The sequence below is a fragment of the Eleutherodactylus coqui genome, chromosome 1, assembly GCF_035609145.1.
Source record: "Eleutherodactylus coqui strain aEleCoq1 chromosome 1, aEleCoq1.hap1, whole genome shotgun sequence".
Lineage (NCBI taxonomy): Eukaryota > Metazoa > Chordata > Amphibia > Anura > Eleutherodactylidae > Eleutherodactylus > Eleutherodactylus coqui.
Window position 1 is genome coordinate 224,728,976 of NC_089837.1, and position 17,853 is coordinate 224,746,828.

Sequence of the window (17,853 nt, forward strand, 5' to 3'; positions counted from 1 at the left end):
CAGAGCAGGAGGAGCAATGCTCTTCCATTGTTTTTAATGGGGCCGACGCCGCTGCAGCCTGCCTCCATTGAAAGCAATGGCAATATCGCAAAAAAAATGGACATGCTGCAACGGTTCCTTGCATGGCACCACAATGCAGGAAAACATTGCAAATGTTAATTGACCCATTCAAAACAATGGGTTTCATATTTGTGCGTCTCACAACGCACAAATCTTGCATGATTTTCTCGCCAGTGTGATTATCGTTCGGTCACATTTAGACTGAATGATTATTGTTCACTTTTGCTCGTTCCATCTAAAAGCACCTTTAGTGATAATGATCACACAGTTCTTATAGAAGAGATTACAGCTCATGCTCCTTCCTGACTGTATTCTTATGCTCTGTAGCTTATTTTGGTGAATACAAAATTAATGATAATTAAACTGTCTCTCTGTATGCAAAAATGGTATAGCCTTAACTAATGCTGGGCTGATGCATCATGGAATGGGTTGAAAGTGAAAAAATCTCACCATTGAGATGGTGTCTGATGAGCATCAGACAGGAGGCTGTACTGCAGGGAAGTGACTGGAATACGCAGAGGAGACATTCAGAGTGTGACAGGCAATCGGGGGGGGGGGGGGGGGGGCAACCATGGAAAAATTTGTTTTTGCTGGGGTGGCCCTTTTAAGAAAAACAATCTACCCCATAGAGAACTATTTGTAATGCATTAAAAGTATGGCCAAGGAATTAGGTGCAACATAACTAATACTGAATTACCTGCACTTTATACAGAAACCCTCCAGCCCCTGATTAGACCTGTAACATGGATAAAAGCAGCATACTTGGCCAAGCAGGAGAACTTAGGTGTAAGTATGTGGGGTGTGGATTTCGTGCCCAGACATACTGAATATGCTAAATTTCTAGAATAGGTGGAGGAAGCAGTCAAGGAGAATATGCAGCAATACTTGTTTTTACCTTCTGTGTCACACTTGACAAGGTCAAACTTTTGCAGAATATCATTGTCACTAGTGTAACTTATAGTAAACTCTGTGGACTGTTGCCTCATGAACGGCGGTTCGAGGTGCTTCCAGCAACCTGCAAGGGAGAACAAATCTATTTAATATAGGCCATAAGAGACACCTAAAAAAAGTAAAGCTTCAGGTATTCCTCACTCACCACCTTTTTGGTCTTCAGCCTTAAATGAGTCCGTTTTCAGTCGCTTTCTGCAAGAGAACAAGCTTATTCATCAGCACAGGAGACACATAAGGGCCCATTCACATCTGCGTCAGGGGTCCTATTTGGAGCCCCTGGTGTACATACGGGAGAAAAGCCCAGATGAAATAGTGAAGCACGCTACACTATTCCATGCGGCAAAAGGACGGTCGTAACGTGGAAGCCGGATGGAGCCTGTTCTCGTTAACAGGGTCCCATTCAGGGCTGCATGTCTCTGCAATGTGCCAGATCTGTCTGTTCCTGTATTGTTATTGCAACAAAGGCAATCAGCCAGAGCCCAGGGCGTAGATGTGAACAGGGCCTAATCTATCAGTATCTGTCACTACTGACCGAATTATGTTGTTTATCAAAAAGCTATAAACAGGCTGTACAAATTAGATTACATACTACATTGTCACTTGTACCCCAGGAAATAAAAGCAGTGCACCAATTTGGTGTGATGCTCCAAATTACGAAAAAGTACCTTCTTGATATGCATATACAGAGGATGGTTAGGAATACAAACACCACCAATGCCAGGGTGATAAGGATTGCCATCAGTGTCCACCCTAGAATGAGAAAACAAAAAACATTATTAGTAATAGAAGCAGCACACCAAATGGTACATGTATGTGTTAAGAAGTGATAAACCTCACAGCCTGAGATGGTGAATGGCCTGGTGCGACTACTGACACAGCGCTCAGCTCTCCTTACATGTCTATTCTACCAAACACTTGCATTCTGCACAAAACAACAATGCTGGAGCATTTTAATTTCTCTTTTATTTTTCTTGCATGACAACTGCATTATTGCAATTTTTCCTGGTCTGCCTTTGCACAATCAGAGATGACAGTGTGAGAGTGTGCAGGAACACACCCTACCAACAAGGAGATCATCATCCAGTTTCTATATTTCCAGGAGGAACAACAGAGGAAGAGTATCGCTGTTACCTTATCAATGTTATTACAAGAACAATATTAAACCAGACACCAGACATGCCATGAGAGCTGATACATGCTCTCTTAACCATGCAGGGCAATCACTTACTACTGTAATAATATTTCTAGCACCTGAACCTTCCATGATGCAATCCCCTCATAGCTCTTGAAAGTATTCTAGAGCATAGGAAAATATGCTGAAAAATAGGTGAACAAGTGTTAGAAAGAAAAGGAAAAAAAACTAGTACAAAATTAAACCAAACGACATCAAATCACTATAAAGGGACATCTGTATCTTTCTCTAATGCTGGGTTTGTAAACATAACATGGGTACATATGTCAATACAGAATTAATACCAAAATCAGTTTCTGCAGACGGAATAGGCTCGGTGATGTTCTTCTCTTCTTTTATGACATTTTTTCGGTTCTTCTCAATTGGTTTCTTCCACATAGGATGAGTGGATGAGTTGTGAACTGCGGAGGTAAAAAAAAAAAAAGAAGGATGCTTGGGAAAAGTTCCATTAATTAGAACAAGGTCTGCAGCACATTACAGAAAGGCTGTTATGCATTTCACACTTCAGAGCAATCACATTGAGGGTGCATCAGCTAAAGAATGGTTCCAAACAGACTTCCTTCAGTTTGTAAATATTAGGAAAATGACTTGTGACTGAACTGTAAAACGCTATAAGGCCCCCGGGTACATGACAGAGTCCTGTGCACAGACCCTTTACAATGGTGCACCTATAGAGGTCCTTAGTATTGAGCCATACAAGAAACATGTGCTGCTGTATATCTATGGAGCCATTGTTTCCTATAAGCAATGCTTCTATGGGACCATACCTTCATAGAGACAACATGCCAAGATCTGTATGGAATATGGCAGAAAGACAAAAAACATGTGTGCCTTTGTATGACATTTTACAGGTATAGTAAAAAGCAGGTTTATACAAAACTAAGCAAAATTACATCCATGCACATGAAGACTAATAAACCTTTATGATTCAACAGTCACTTTATTTCAGTAAATTATGAGATGCTATTAAGGCTTCATGTCCACAGGTACGCATGGATTCTGCATGAGAAATCCTGCACGGAATCCGCTTGTGCCAGCGACCCAGCATTCCTGTCTGTGTCTTCTCTTTTCTGTTGAGGCTTGCAACAGAGGCCAAAAGCAATAAAAAGGATTTGGGGTGTATGTCAAAAGTAAAAGAAAAGTCAAAGATGCTATTGGGTGCTTACAAGATTAAAATAGTAAATTGGCTAAGAATGATGTTGAGAAGCCGAACTTTTAAATTACTATTTTGTATCTGTTTTCTCTTAGAAAGTAGATGTAACATCAATTGATCTTTCCTGTGCTACTGGGGGAATACAAGAATTCAGGCTATCTATAAGCCGAGAGATGGTGAGGGAACACTTAGCTAACTTAAATGAATTCAAGTCTCAAAGTCCAGATGAATTACATCCTAGGGTGCTAAAGGAAGCAGTATAGGTAATTGCTGAGCCACTCGCCATAATCCTTGAAAATTCCTGGACAACCGGAGATTTCCCAGAAGAATGGAAAATGGCAAATATTGTCCCCATTTTCAAAAAGGGAAGAAGGTGGATTTAGGAAACTACAGGCCTGTGAACCTGACGTTCACACCGGGAAAGATCTTTGAACAAATTATTAGACAGCACGTATGCAAGTACTTGGATAAAAATGGAGGAGTAATTACCCAGAGCCAGCATGAGTTTATAGCAAACAAGTCATGCCAGACAAATCTAATTTCCTTCTATGACAGAAACACTGACTGGGAAATACCGTGGATATAGTAGATCTTGAATTTAGTAACGTATTTGACAAAGTATCTCATACCATACTTATTGAAAAAATGACCAAATATGGGATTTACAAGGCAACTGTTAGGTGGATTCACAACTGGCTGAGTGATCGTACTCAAAGACTGGTCATAAATGGAAGAATGTATGATCTGGAGGAGGGAACTGATGGGAAACTGATCAAATTTGCTAATGACACAAAGCTAGGCGGGACAGCTAACACTAGGGAAGAGAGATAGAGTATTCAAAAAGATCTAGAAAAGCTTGAACAGTCGGCGGCGACTAACAGAATGGTATTGAACAAGGAAAAATGCAAAGTCTTACATCTGGGCAAGAAAAATGGAAAAAAAGCACATACAGAATGGGAGGAATTGGGCTAAGCACATGTGAAAAAGACTTGGGTATACCAATAGATCATAGACTGAACATGAGGCAACAATGTGATGCAGCATCCAAAAAGGCAAACACAATTGTGAAATGTATTAGGAGAAGCATAGAAAGTCTAGATCATGTGGGGTAATTATCACACTCATCCTAAGTGAGACCTCATCTGGAATACTGTCTCCAGTTCTGGGCACCCCACTTTAAAAAAGACAAAGTGGAGCAAATTCAAAGAAGAGTTACCAAGATGGTGAGCGGTCTGCATATCATGTCCTATGAGGAACAATTAAAGGATCTGGAAAGGTTTAGCTTGCAAAAAAGAAGGCTGAGAGGAGACTTAAAGGGGTTGTCCCGCGCCGAAACGGGTTTTTTTTTTTTAACCCCCCCCCCCCCCCCCCCCGTTCGGCGCGAGACAACCCCGATGCAGGGGTTAAAAAAACAAACCGCTCAGCGCTTACCTGAATCCCGGCGGTCCGGTGTCTTCATACTTACCTGCTGAAGATGTCCGCCGGGGTCTGCTCCCTCCGTGGACCGCAGCTCTTCTGTGCGGTCCATTGCCGATTCCAGCCTCCTGATTGGCTGGAATCGGCACGTGACGGGGCGGAGCTACACGGAGCCGGCATTCTGCACGAGCGGCTCCATTGAAGAGAGCAGAAGACCCGGACTGCGCAAACGCGGCTAATTTGGCCATCGGAGGGCGAAAATTAGTCGGCTCTATGGGAACGAGGATGCTAGCAACGGAGCAGGTAAGTAAAAAACTTTTTATAACTTCTGTATGGCTCATAATTAATGCACAATGTATATTACAAAGTGCATTAATATGGCCATACAGAAGTGTATAGACCCACTTGCTGCCGCGGGACAACCCCTTTAATAGCGGTCTACAAATATCTGAAGGGCTGTCACAGTGCAGAGGGATCAGCCCTATTCTCATTTGTACAAGGAAAGACTAGAAGCAATTGGATGAAACTGAAAGGAAGGAGACAGAAATTAGATAGTAGAAAAAAAACTTTCTGACAGTGAGTGTAATAGTGGAACAGGCTACCACATGAGGTGGCGAGTTCTCCTTCAATGTTCAAACAAATACTGGACAAATATCTGTCTGGGCTGATTTAGTAAATCCTGCACTGAGCAGGGGGTTGGACCCAATGATCCCAGAGGTCCCTTCCAACTCTACCATTACCATTCTATGATTCTACTACGGATGTGTGCGGAACTGCTGGCTGGCGCAGTACAGTTTTTTTTTTCTAAACTCCTGCTTTCCCGTGTAATCCGCGGCCAGTCCACAATGTCAATAATGGACAGGCCATGAATCGGTCGTGCTTCCATTGACTTCAATGGAAGCAGTTTGTGCAGTAATCGCAGTGAAATGGAGAACGCTGCAATCTTTTTATCCCCGAGCGGAAACAGCAATTGGATTCCGCTCGTGTACATGAAAAATATTTTTTCCGTAGCATGTTGTTGAGGGTTTTTGTTGCAGAATCCAGAGCGGAACGCCAGCTCCAAATTCCGTAGAAAAGATCTGCCCGTGGACATTGGGCCTAAGATGAATTATAACCTCCCAAAAGACAAAAACAAACAAAACAAAAGTACATGAAGAACAGCCTGCAATAAAAATAAATAAAGAGGTGTGCAGCCTCACATAACAGAGCAAGAGTCAGATACATCAGATACATTTGTACATACTTTGTGCAAGTGCACACCCCATTAGTTCCACCTTCAGAGCTATCCGTTGGTTCCAGGTCCGAGGTATTATCCGAAGAACACGAGCCACAACGGGAGGAATAAAGTTGTTACGAGTATGATCCTGAAAATTTGAGTTGCCCTCCAATACCTTCAAAAACAAACAAGTAAACTTTAAAAATATAGAGTGATGAACACAAGGACAACGGAAGCACTGTAATCTTCAATACAGAATACACCTCAATAAATAATAAATCTGTGTACCTTCTATGTACTTCAGTATTAATTGTCCCTTGACTAACGACTGTCTAACCACATCATATCAAAAGCTGAAGCTGCAGGACAATAAGTACAGGCAGAAGAACATCCTTACCAGATAGAACACAGAGTGTCTGGCCATGGCTTCTTCGCCCTCATTGAGATAATCATGCATGCTTGGTTGTGCAGGGTCAAGATTGATGACTGTCAGTAGCTATTTGCTTAGCTTTAGCGGTCCACTGCCAATCAGCCGTGGAAAACCTGCCTCCAGACTCACACAATATGGCATGGGTTTTATCGCAAATTCCTGTGCGGAATTCATCCCCTCATTGAGAAGAGGCGAATTCGGCAGTGGAGACGGTGATAAAATGGACATACAACAGAATTGAATTCTGCAGTGCAAGTCAATTTCCGCACGCGTTTTGCGCGGGTTATTTCCGCAGCTTGTGGATTTTCAAAATCTCGTCCACTTTGCTGCTACTTTAAACTGTTGCAGAATTTCTGTCCCGAGAGTCTACATGGACCTCCCCTTATAGTTGCTAGACTGCTGTATCTTTTATGCTTGCCATACACATAACAAGGCCCTACAGGACACTATTAGGCTGCTTTCACATCTGCGTCAGGGGTTCCATTTTCCTGCTCCATTTGGGGAAACAGGAAAGGGGAATCCCCTGGCCAAGCGGATCCCATTGACCATTTGGTATCCCTTCAGCTGTCCAGCATTTTACTGGACAAAAAAAAACAGTTTTTTCCCCAGTATTTTGTGCCGGACATACAACAAAACCTCTAAAAGGAGGTTCCAGCGCAGATATGAGAGCGGCCTTACTGGACAGACCTGTAGCTTTTGTCCCCAACAACTGTAATGCTGAGATTAGATAAAGGGAACCCCTACTCTCTGTCAGCACTGCAATCCATACCGATTGGTGCTTAGGAGAAAACGCTTATACCTGCCTTTTAACTTATCTCAGCCACTAATGTAGGGATCTGGTGATCATACAGGCTCAGCTGCTGCAGTCACCTAAATGAGATACATGTGCTCCAGAAAGTAAGGCAATCCTAGGGGGAAAAGTGTGGACAGCTCAGTTATTAGACTGGAAGATTCACCTTCTCTTCACTGCTCAGTGCTCCCTTGTAACTTCGCCACTTGGAGCCATCTTTTTTATAGCTGATGATATAAGATTTCACGTAAAAGTTAAAGTTTGGCAATGTGGATCCTGTAGTGACAATACCTAAAAGAGATCAGCAAAACAGACTCTGAAATGTTAACACCCAGGAAAAAGGCCCATGGCCCAACTTTTGTAATCCTAATGAATGTTTATCGCCGTTTAGATAAACCTACAATATCTGTATAAAATGTTCCAGGAGAGAATGTGGGTTGTAGAACTGTTCTATTAGAGTGTATTTCTGTGGATATTCAGAGATTCTCACCAAAACCCGGGATAAATGATCTTTATTGTCTTTTATAGCTGGCTGTAGGTGCTGCATTTTTGTCTGTGCATCCTGCAGGTTACGACTGGATTTAGCAAAAATGTAATGTCTACGAGTACTGCTGTAGATGCCCTAAGGGCTCATTCACATGGGCGTATGTGCGCAATTTTTGTGCGTGTAATACGCAGTGAATAAAACCCATTGATTTTACTGTATTTGTCGACATGAAAGTTTTTTTTCCACACACTATTCGATCACGTAAAATACGTGAAATGTGTTATTTTGGTGAGTATTATGCACCCCTAAGGCCATTGAAGTGCATGGGACAGCGCAAATACACAGTGAATATACAAGATACTTGCATACTTGCACTCACTGTTTTTGCTCAGAAAATACATGGGTCCTTCTGCATACTTTTTTGCGTGCACAAAAACCCACAGGAGAGTGATTTTCAGTCACAGCGTATTTATGCGACCGAAATATGCTTATGCCCGCGTGAACGAGCCCTTAGGGCTCATGCCCACGGGCGTAACGGGCTCCACAAGCGGAATACTGCAGCAGAGTCCGTCATGGGGCCCCCATACTCACCTCCTGGATCCAATGTGCGAGTCCCGCATGACACGGACGGTGGTAAAGCGTATTCACGCTATACTTCCGCTGTGCTACAACGGAAGCCGGGCACGCGTATTTCCGTGGCAAATAGGACATATGGGTTATTTCACGCTGTGGAATTCCCCAGCGTGAAAACATTGGGCCATTAGATTGAATAGAACCTAATAGCTGCGGTGTAATGCAGTAGAAATACGACAGTGGGCATTAGCCCTTAAAATTTGAAGAAAAAAGATCTACCAAGTTGGATTTTTTATGTGTCTCCCACAGAAGTACTTTACAGAGTTAAATGTGTGTGCTAATGGAGGAGTCAGGGGTGAAAGCTGCTAGTGGACCAACAGCCCTCATGCCCAGCTATACCCTCTATGCCACAGTAAAGCTAATGATAGAAGAACCACCATGCTTTCAGCCACAATGATGAGACTTACCAGTTATTTTTCTTTTGTCTCCCAAATCAATTTCTAGCCATTCCCGGTCAGACTGATGACTTGAAGCCCAAGATACACCTGAAGTGTTGGGCTGTGCCTTTCCAGGAGACCACTGGATCATTTCACCAGTCTCACTGCTCCACTCCCAGGATGAGGTAGCCGAAAATTTGTCTGCGCCATCTTCTCCAGTAAGCGAAGTACTGCAATCTTAACAGAATGATAAATAAGGATTATTAAATGATGGCATAAGCAATAAGGAAAACAATGTGGAAGCCAGATCTCTGGCAGCATCCATGTATTGTAACTATAACCCCAGAAAGAGCCAATGGCAATCATTGGGCCAGATTACGCATGTGAGAGCCCGCAGCGGAATCCGACCGTGGCTGGCAACCGCGCATACCTGTTTAATTCTGTATTGCGTATGGCCATGGCCGCTCGCCATCGGACATGCGCAGTACAGATTTTTTTAAAATCTGTGTTTTTCCTGCACAGTCACTTGGCGATGCACAGGTACACACGACCTATCCACAATGTTAATTGTGTATGGACCATGAATCAGACGCCCTCCATTGACTTCAATAGACGCCGTACGTGAGGAATCCGCACGAAAATAGAACATGCTGTGATTTTTTTCCTTCACTCGTGGAAATTGCACTTTGTTTCCATGTGTGCGCAGGAAAAAGCATTTTTGCATAGCATGTTCCGAACGGTATTTGCTGCGGATCCGGGGTGCGGACGCCAACCATGGATTCTGCAATGCAAATCCGTTTGTTTGCAGTCCACCTAATATACAATTTATGAAAAGACATCTTTCTGAAAAAGGGGGTGTCACAAACCTTGATCTTTGCTCCACTGCCTCATCACTACATTATGGCATATATAAAACTGATAATGTACAGCTAGTTAAGTGTTGTATTTTGGCCCCTTCCTAAAGTCACACGTGATCTAGGAGGAAGAAAACTGTTCTACAAACATATGTAGGTGGAGGTCAGTGCAATGTGTATTTATGCATAGGGCAGAGGTCACGAATATTCACTCATTTAGAGACAGAAGCATTTCGATCAGTGTTGGCAAATATATCTGTAGATGTAATCTTCCTGCACATATAAAGCCAGATGTACATTTACTTGTGGCTGGTACATCTGCAAGGGCAGCCCTGAAGGCAGACTGGGATTTGTGTAACCTTCATACATTGCCTGGAGATATAGTCTGACCTTCGGTGACTGATCACTGCAGGCCTTCCCCTTCCTTACCAGACAATACCAGTTACTGAACTGATGCATAGTAATGTAAGGCAGAGTTCCAATAGAAGTATGGAGACACAACAGGGGCCTAGGAGTACAGGAGCTCAGCCCTGCAACCTCAAGCTGTGCAAACTAAATTCTACTTTCTCACTTGTGTCATTGGGGGACACAGCAAAGACCATGGGATATAGCTACTTCCACTAGGAGGCGACACTAAGCAAAAAAGTGTTAGCTCCGCCCACTGGCTATATCCCCTCCTGCTGACACCAGGCTAATCAGTTTTTTAGCTTAATGTTCCTGGCGGTCAGGTCCCCAGTCAGCTAAGGCCCCCAGGACTAAGTCATCTGCATGAGGGGCAGCCCCCACCTGTCTTAGACAGGGTGGTGGTGGTGGTGGTGGTGGTGGGGGCGGGGGGTCACAATTCAGTGAAGTCCGGCAAGCTCAGGTCTCGGACGCCTAGCTGCGCGAGGTAGTATCGAGGGGTTATGCCATCAAGCTTCATTACAGAGGGATTGATGTCATTCCATATCTGGACAGCATCATGGTAGAGGCCTGAACCCGGCAGGAATAGGTGCACTCTGCTGTCCCGACGCCCAGGGTAGATTCGGCACAGGACGAGATGTCTAGGACTGGTCGTCTCTTCTTTCGGGGCGATTCCTTTCACCCAGTTCCACGCCCATCCCTAGCGGTGGACCCTACTGTTGAAATGGGACAGGTTGATGCGTCCACTGAAGAAGCAGCGCTCCCTCCAATGGTGGCTAGTCCCTCAGCGCATTCTGCGGGGCAAGTCATTCCTGCCCCTACCATGGCAAGTTCTTGCCATGAGGAAAATCAGGATGGAAGGGCTTCCAGTGAGGCTCATAGCTCCGCATTTGTCTTGGCAGGCATGGTACGCGGAACCCATCGATCTACTGGCAGACGCTCCCTGGTGCCTTCCTCGGTGAGATCTTCTCTCTCAAGAACTACTCTACCACCCGAGTTTGTCCATGCATGCCGGTTGAGCCCACGGTTTTGAAAGCACATGGTTTTTCGGACCCGGTCATTCAAACGATAACTAAGGCTAGGTAGCCGTCCTCGTCACGTGTGGAGAGGGTTCATCCTTTGGTGCGAGCGGAGAGGTTTTCACCCTGTTTGTTTTTCTTTGGCCTACCTCATTTGGCCTTCCTCCAGAATGAGTTGGAAACGGGACAGATCCAGGTCGGCTGTGCGCACCTTCCTGCAGAGGGTCGCTCACACCAAACCTCCATTTCACTCCCCGGTACTACCTTGGGATTTGAATCTGGTTTTGGACGGCCTACAGGTTCATCTGTTCGAACCATTGACAGAGGTTATTCGCGGTTATTGTCCTGGAAGGTAGCCTTCCTGGTAGCGGCTACTTCCCTTCAAAAGGGTCTCAGAGATTGTGGCACTGTCAGCGAAGCCACCCTTTATGGTGTTCCACCAGGATAAGGTTGTATTGCATCCAGATCCTTCTTTTCTCCCAAACGTGGTATCAGCTTTCCATACCAATGAGGACTTTGCGTTGCCGTCATTTTGTCCGGTGGCAGTCCACCCAAGGGGACAGACCCCTGCACACTTTAGACCTAGTGAGAGTTCTGAAGATCCATTTGGAATGGAGTTCGTCATTCCAACGCTCTGATTCTTTATTTGTGATACCGGAAGGTCCGAGACGTGGTCTCGCGGCCTCCAAAGTTACGATCTCACGCTGGATTCGCTCGGTGGTGGTTGAGGCTTACCGGGCCAAGGATAAGACACCACCATTTCGGGTGACAGCACACTCTGCCAGGGCGGTGGGGGCCGCATGGGTGGTCTGCCATGGTGCCTCTGCTTCGCAAGTGTGAAGGGCAGCTACTTGGTCCTCCCTACACACTTTCTCTAAGTTCTACCAAATTCATACTTTTGCGTCGACTGACGCTTCGCTAGGTTGGAAGGTTTTACAGATGGCTGTAAACGGACCACATGCGTTTATGATTTTCCTTTTCCCTACCTCGGGGACTGCTTTGGAACATCCCACAGTCTTTGCTATGTCTCCCAATGACACGAGCAAGAAAAGAGGATTTTTTACTCACCGTAAAATCTCTCTCTCGTCATTGGAGGACACAGCACCCTCCCCTTACTTATATGACACAATTTCTTTGTCCTGGCCAGGACCCTGGTTCTGTAAGTCGCACATGGTGCCGTGTTTTCCTTACAGTTACAACCTTGGTATCATAGTGCTAACCATTGTTGTCTTTCTGTTCCCGCGTGCCTACTCCTACTGCTGGCATACAAACTGATTAGCCTGGTGTCGGCAGGAGGTGATATAGCCAGTGGGCGGAGCTAACACTTATTTGCTTAGTGTCGCCTCCTAGTGGCAGTAGCTATATCCTACGGTCTTTGCTGTGTCCCCCAATGGCGGGAAAGAAATTTTACGTCGAGTAAAAAAAAAAATTCTCTTCTCCAGAATGCATCCTGGTGTCAACTTGTCCTCTGGTAAGCAATGTACATGCATCCAGCACTTTGCATGATGGAAAAGAAACCGTGATTTATCAGACTGCTCTTTCCTGGTTCTCCTCCCATCTCTCTGACTGATCTTTCAGCGTCTCCTTCGTTGGCTCTACCTCTCCACTTCCTTTCGCTGTCATGGTTCCCCAAAGCTCAGACCTTGACTCCCTTCTTTTCTCTATCTATACAGCCCCTATCAGACAAACCATCTGCAGATTCAGCCTCCAATACCACCTGTATGCTGATGACACTCAGCTCTACACCTCCTCCCATGACATCTCTGCACCTTTCCTCCAAAACATCACTGACTGTCAAGTCCACTGTCTCTAACACCATGTCCTCCCTTTTTCTCAAACTTAACCTCTCTAAAACTGATCTTCTCATCTTTCCACCCTGAACCAGCCAACCTCCCCCCAACATCTCTATATCAGTATCTGGCATCATCATAACCCCTGCTGTGTCTCAGGGTCACACTGGACTCGAACCTCTCCTTCACCGCCCACATCCAATCTCTGGCCCAAACATGCCGCCTGCACCTCAGGAATATTGCAAAAATCCAGCCATTCCTGACACCAGACTCTCCCCTCTCCAATACATACTAAATGCGGCAACTAGACTCATCATCCTATCCAGTCGCTTCTCAGATGCCTCTGCACTATGCCAGTCGCTGCTCTGGCTGCCCATACTCAATTTAAACTCCTCACCCTCAATGCTCTCCATGGTGCCGCGTCACCATACTTCGCTTCCCTTCTGTCCTTTCACCACCCGTCACACGTGCCTCGATCTGCTAACACATTCAGACTGAAGACCCCTCTAATATGGACCTCAAATGCTCACCTCCAGGACTTCACCAGAGCAGCACCGACCCTCTGGAACGCTCTACCTCAAGACACCTGGACAATCCCTGATGCACAGCATTTCAGACGTACCCTAAAAACTCACCTCTTCAAAGAAGCATACCAACTCCCCTGATCTAGTACCCTGCACCATAACATCTCATGAAAATTTCTCACCCCGTATCTTCTGTACTTCCCACATCCTGTATCACATGCCCTGTACCCTATGTAACACCCCCCCTTTGTTTCCAACATCTTTTGAATACCATTTGTAACCTTTGCACTGTTTGAGCTTCCCTGTACGTCAAAAGCGCTGCGGAATAAGTTGGCGCTATACAAATAAAGATTATTATATTATAGACCAGGACACTTTCTTCCATTGCTCTATGGTCCAATTCTGATGCTAAAGTGCCCAATCTACTGTATCTTTCGTTTTATAGGACGCACCGGATGATAGGATGCACTCCTGTTTTAGATGTGGAAAATAGGGAAAAATATTTTGAACTCACCCAGGGACAGCGCAGGGAATAGCACTGGGTGACGGAGCAATACAGGTCTGAAACAGCGGCGCTTGTGTACGGCAGGAGGAAGAGAAAAAGCCGATTGGTGGTGGCGGGGAGCAGCAGCAGTTCCTGCCGGCGCTCCCCACCAGTCAGTGGCACATATGGGCGGCAGTGGGGAAGAGAGAAAACTGGTAACTGATCGAACATTTGTTTGTGCAATCGCTATTTAGTTAGCGCGATCTCGCGTTTAAACTCATGATCACGTGAACAAATGCTGATGCGACGGATTTAGGTACAGCGATTTTTTTCCCCCTGCTTCGGGAGGAAGAAAAGTGCGTCCTATAAAGCGAAAAATACGGTAAGTGTGTCCAGCACTGGTCTGCTTCTATGCACCCCATATACTGCAAGCTGGCATACACTACTAGGGAAATTTACTAAGCTCTGCATTTGCGACCCAGGGCTTAGTAGGACTTTTCCTAGAGCACTGAATGCATGAAGGGGCAAAGACCTTTTCATATACTCAGCGCATGCCGACAGCTCTGTGCACCTTCTCACACCCCCATCCACTTTTCTTTCCAATGATTTTTATTGGTATTTTCAATAACATAACATACAGGTGTAATTATGGTCGTACACATCAGCATTAATTACAAAGAATAGAATACATTATTATACCGCATATGGTCCGAGTATGCAGATTTTTTACATCCGTTTAACTATAACCTGTAATGCTTGGATTATTTTATTAATAACACTGTTAACATTTGAAACAAGAAATAACATTTATCCAGTGCGTATCATATTGATAGTTATCGAGCCTTTGGGTATTGATGGATGAGGGTATAAGGGGTTGAGTTTAGATTAACGGAGGATAATGGTTAGGCCATATGTTCCATTTGTCGGGGAAGGCGTCTGGTTTCCCACCTTGGGCTGCTAGCATTTTTTTTGTATAAGCAGTTGTTTGAAACTATCAGTATGATATCTTCTATGGAAGATATTGGTTTTCCAGTTTTGTTTTAGCTACACTTTTCAAACGATTGCCAGGAAACGGCGCAAAAAGTGGAGAAGTTGCCACTTTTTGTGCAAATACCTGTTATAAACCCTTTTGTAAATGTGCCCCTGTATGTTGACCTGTTCGGACACCTTTTTTTATAGCAGCTATTGGTAACTTGTTAGCAATTTGTGCTACAGTAACTTTTACTTGCGATCAGACCATTTGGGGGTCCCCATATTTATCAATGAGCATTGTGTACCCATGACCCAGTTCACCAGTTGTCCTTCCTTGGACCACTTTTGGTAGGCAATAACCATCACATACTAGGAACACAAGACCTGCTGATTTGGAGATGGTCTCACCATTGTAATTTGGCCAGAGTCAGAGTCACTTGAACCTTATGCTTGCCCATTTTTCCTGCTCCAAGAACAGACTGTTTGTTCACTAGCTGCTCAATATATCCCACTATTTGACAGGTGCCATTGTCAGGAGATATTTAGGCCACCTGCATTGTGGAATCTGCGGTTGGTGTCCGCACTGTGGATCCCCAGAAAATAGTAATAATAATAATATTTATTTGTATAGCGCCAACTTATTCCGCAGCGCTTAGTAATTGTATCATGCTATGGAAAAACCCTTCTTCCTGCACACTCATGGAAACCAATTGTGATTTCCGCAAGTGGAGGAAAAAAATAATCACAGCATGCTCTACTTTCGTGTAGATTCCTCACGGACGGCTTACACTGAAATCAATAGAAGCCGTTTGACCTGCGGCCCATCCGCTGGATAGGGCACAGGTACCCGCATCATCGCCTAGTGATGGCGCAGGAAAAATAAACATTAAAAGAAAAAATCTGTACTGCACATGTCTGATGGCGAGCCATCGGGACTTTCTGCAATACAGATAAAAGCAGATAAAAGACGACAAGTACGCACAGCCGCCAGCCATGGTCAGAGCTGAAGTCCGCTTGTGGGCTCTGACCCGGTTGTGTGCATGTGGCCTTAGTGTAATGGTTGATTGCTATATAATATATATTACATACGCACATACAATTAGGTCTAGTTAAATCATACCAATAGTACTGTCCAGGCACGTTGGAGACGCCACCATTAATATAAAATCTGACCCCCAAATAACAGGACACACAAGTTCACATACAGCCATTTACAGTGCATTGTCCTTACCCAGCCTGTTAAACACAAATCTGCGATCTGAAAGTGAGCCTCTGTGAGAAAAAACAAAGGGGGAGAAGCGATTAGTAGCAGCCAGACAAAGCATGCTTTCACAAGGTGGCTAATCTCATTATGTGACGGAGGTACAAAGTGCGGCTCCTATCACAGATGATAGATGGTCATTCTTCCCTTTCGAGGCCCATGACCCGTGTACGGCTGTATACTGTCTATAGTGGCACGGATAGGAGAAGCATTTAAGGTGTCATCTCATGGGGATTCAACAGTCAAAGTTCTTCAATCAGTATAAGGAGCTTGTTTTAGGCTTTCAATGCTGTAATATGCAATGTGCTCGCGAGCTGCGCAGTTTTTCTAACCAAACCACAGATCCGTTTGCAGCGAATTGTGGCAGGTGACAAACTCCGCTCTGCCAGAATGGGACCACATGCAATGTCCAATTCTACAGTATTACTAGAGATGGCATAGTGTGTCTATAAGGAAGGCTAGAACACCACATAGCCATCGTTTTGGAGACTAATTCATTTAAACTGTAAATATCGATGGCCAGAAATGAAGTAAACGTGACTACAAGCTGCCATTCCAGAGATAGGAGGGTAGCCCGTGACCAGCTGCCTTTGTATTTACCTCCCTTTATTCAGATAAGTCTTTAGTATTTAACCCCTAACAATGGCCATTATGGGTGTATGAAAGAGGACAGTATTGTGAGCCCACACACTAGACGTGACAAGGTCAGAGGCCATTCAGAAGTCTGCTATATCATTACCATGTCATGGAAATTCATCTACAGCTGACTTGGAAAACATGAAAACAGCCGTATATCCAGCTCCTAGCTCGTCTTCATATAGTCAACGTATCTGCAGCTCCATTCGCCCTGCGTGATATAGTGGGCAGGAAGCAGCGCTAGCAGGGCTCCTTCACACACACTTTATTCTGTTAGCTGGTATAAAATGTATACAAAAAACTATCACTGGGAAAAAAAGTCCACCATTTCTAGAACACGCTGTTAAGAAAAGAAGACCCTAAGCCCAAAAATGTTTCAAAAGCTCCAACAAACTAAATATTGTGTATATGAAGGCTTTACAAAAACATGTCTGCAGCATTCCGAGCAAGAAAAATCCTACTAGAGATACATCATTACCGATGCGTTAGAGAAGGAAGAAGCAGTCAGCTTTTTCTATTAGGCCCAATGCACATGGTCAGATTTCCACTGCGGATTCCGTAGCAGGAGTCTGGTCATGGATTCTGCAGCAATGTCCGTCCATGGCATGTAATGCAAAAGGATTCATCCATGATTTCCACTCACAGAGGAAGTATTGCAGAATGCTCCATTTTCGTGCGAAACTTGCACAGACAGCTTCCATTGCAGTCAATGGAAGCCGTCTGACCCACAGCGATCACGAAATGTCACTTTTGAAATTGCAGGGGATGTCATCCATGGCACGGCATTCTCTGCACTGCACACATGGCAGCCACATCTGCAGTACAGAGGAGAAAATACCCGGAGAGGTACACGGGGGGCGGTCCATGGCCGGCAAAGGGTAGGAGTTTGCTGTGGGATCTGACCGGCCATGTGCATTTGGCGTTAGTTTACAAAAATACCAGCATGAAAGCAACCCTCCGATCCAGAAACAGATGGCCTCACCGGCTGCGGCACACTGTGGATTAGTATGCACCATTATTCTAAAAGCCGTCTTACAAGGAAAGATTATCATTCGAATGAGTGAAAATTAATAAAATCGTTCATCAGTTCATCGTTGGCTATTTCACTAATCATGACCGATCGCTCAGTCGTTCTCATTTGCTTATACGGAGAACATGAAGGATTTCTTGTTTGAACGAGCTAACAATGTATATGCCTGTATAACA

General features: G+C 44.7%; 1 protein-coding gene across 4 annotated transcripts in view; it reads right to left on the reverse strand.

Annotated features, from left to right (window-relative positions):
* Window positions 1–17,853, reverse strand: part of DCBLD1 (discoidin, CUB and LCCL domain containing 1) — a 74,966-nt gene that overhangs the window by 8,725 nt on the left and 48,388 nt on the right. For 3 of the 4 annotated variants that reach the window (XM_066605968.1, XM_066605985.1, XM_066605982.1), the window contains exons 7-14: window positions 15,982–16,022; window positions 8,736–8,942; window positions 7,375–7,499; window positions 6,016–6,163; window positions 2,488–2,604; window positions 1,677–1,761; window positions 1,157–1,203; window positions 956–1,075 (exon numbers count right to left, since the gene is read on the reverse strand). In XM_066605968.1, the coding sequence (XP_066462065.1) occupies window positions 956–1,075; window positions 1,157–1,203; window positions 1,677–1,761; window positions 2,488–2,604; window positions 6,016–6,163; window positions 7,375–7,499; window positions 8,736–8,942; window positions 15,982–16,022 (890 nt within the window). The remainder of the gene's footprint in view (window positions 1–955; window positions 1,076–1,156; window positions 1,204–1,676; window positions 1,762–2,487; window positions 2,605–6,015; window positions 6,164–7,374; window positions 7,500–8,735; window positions 8,943–15,981; window positions 16,023–17,853) is intronic. The other variant, XM_066605975.1, reaches the window with a different exon arrangement.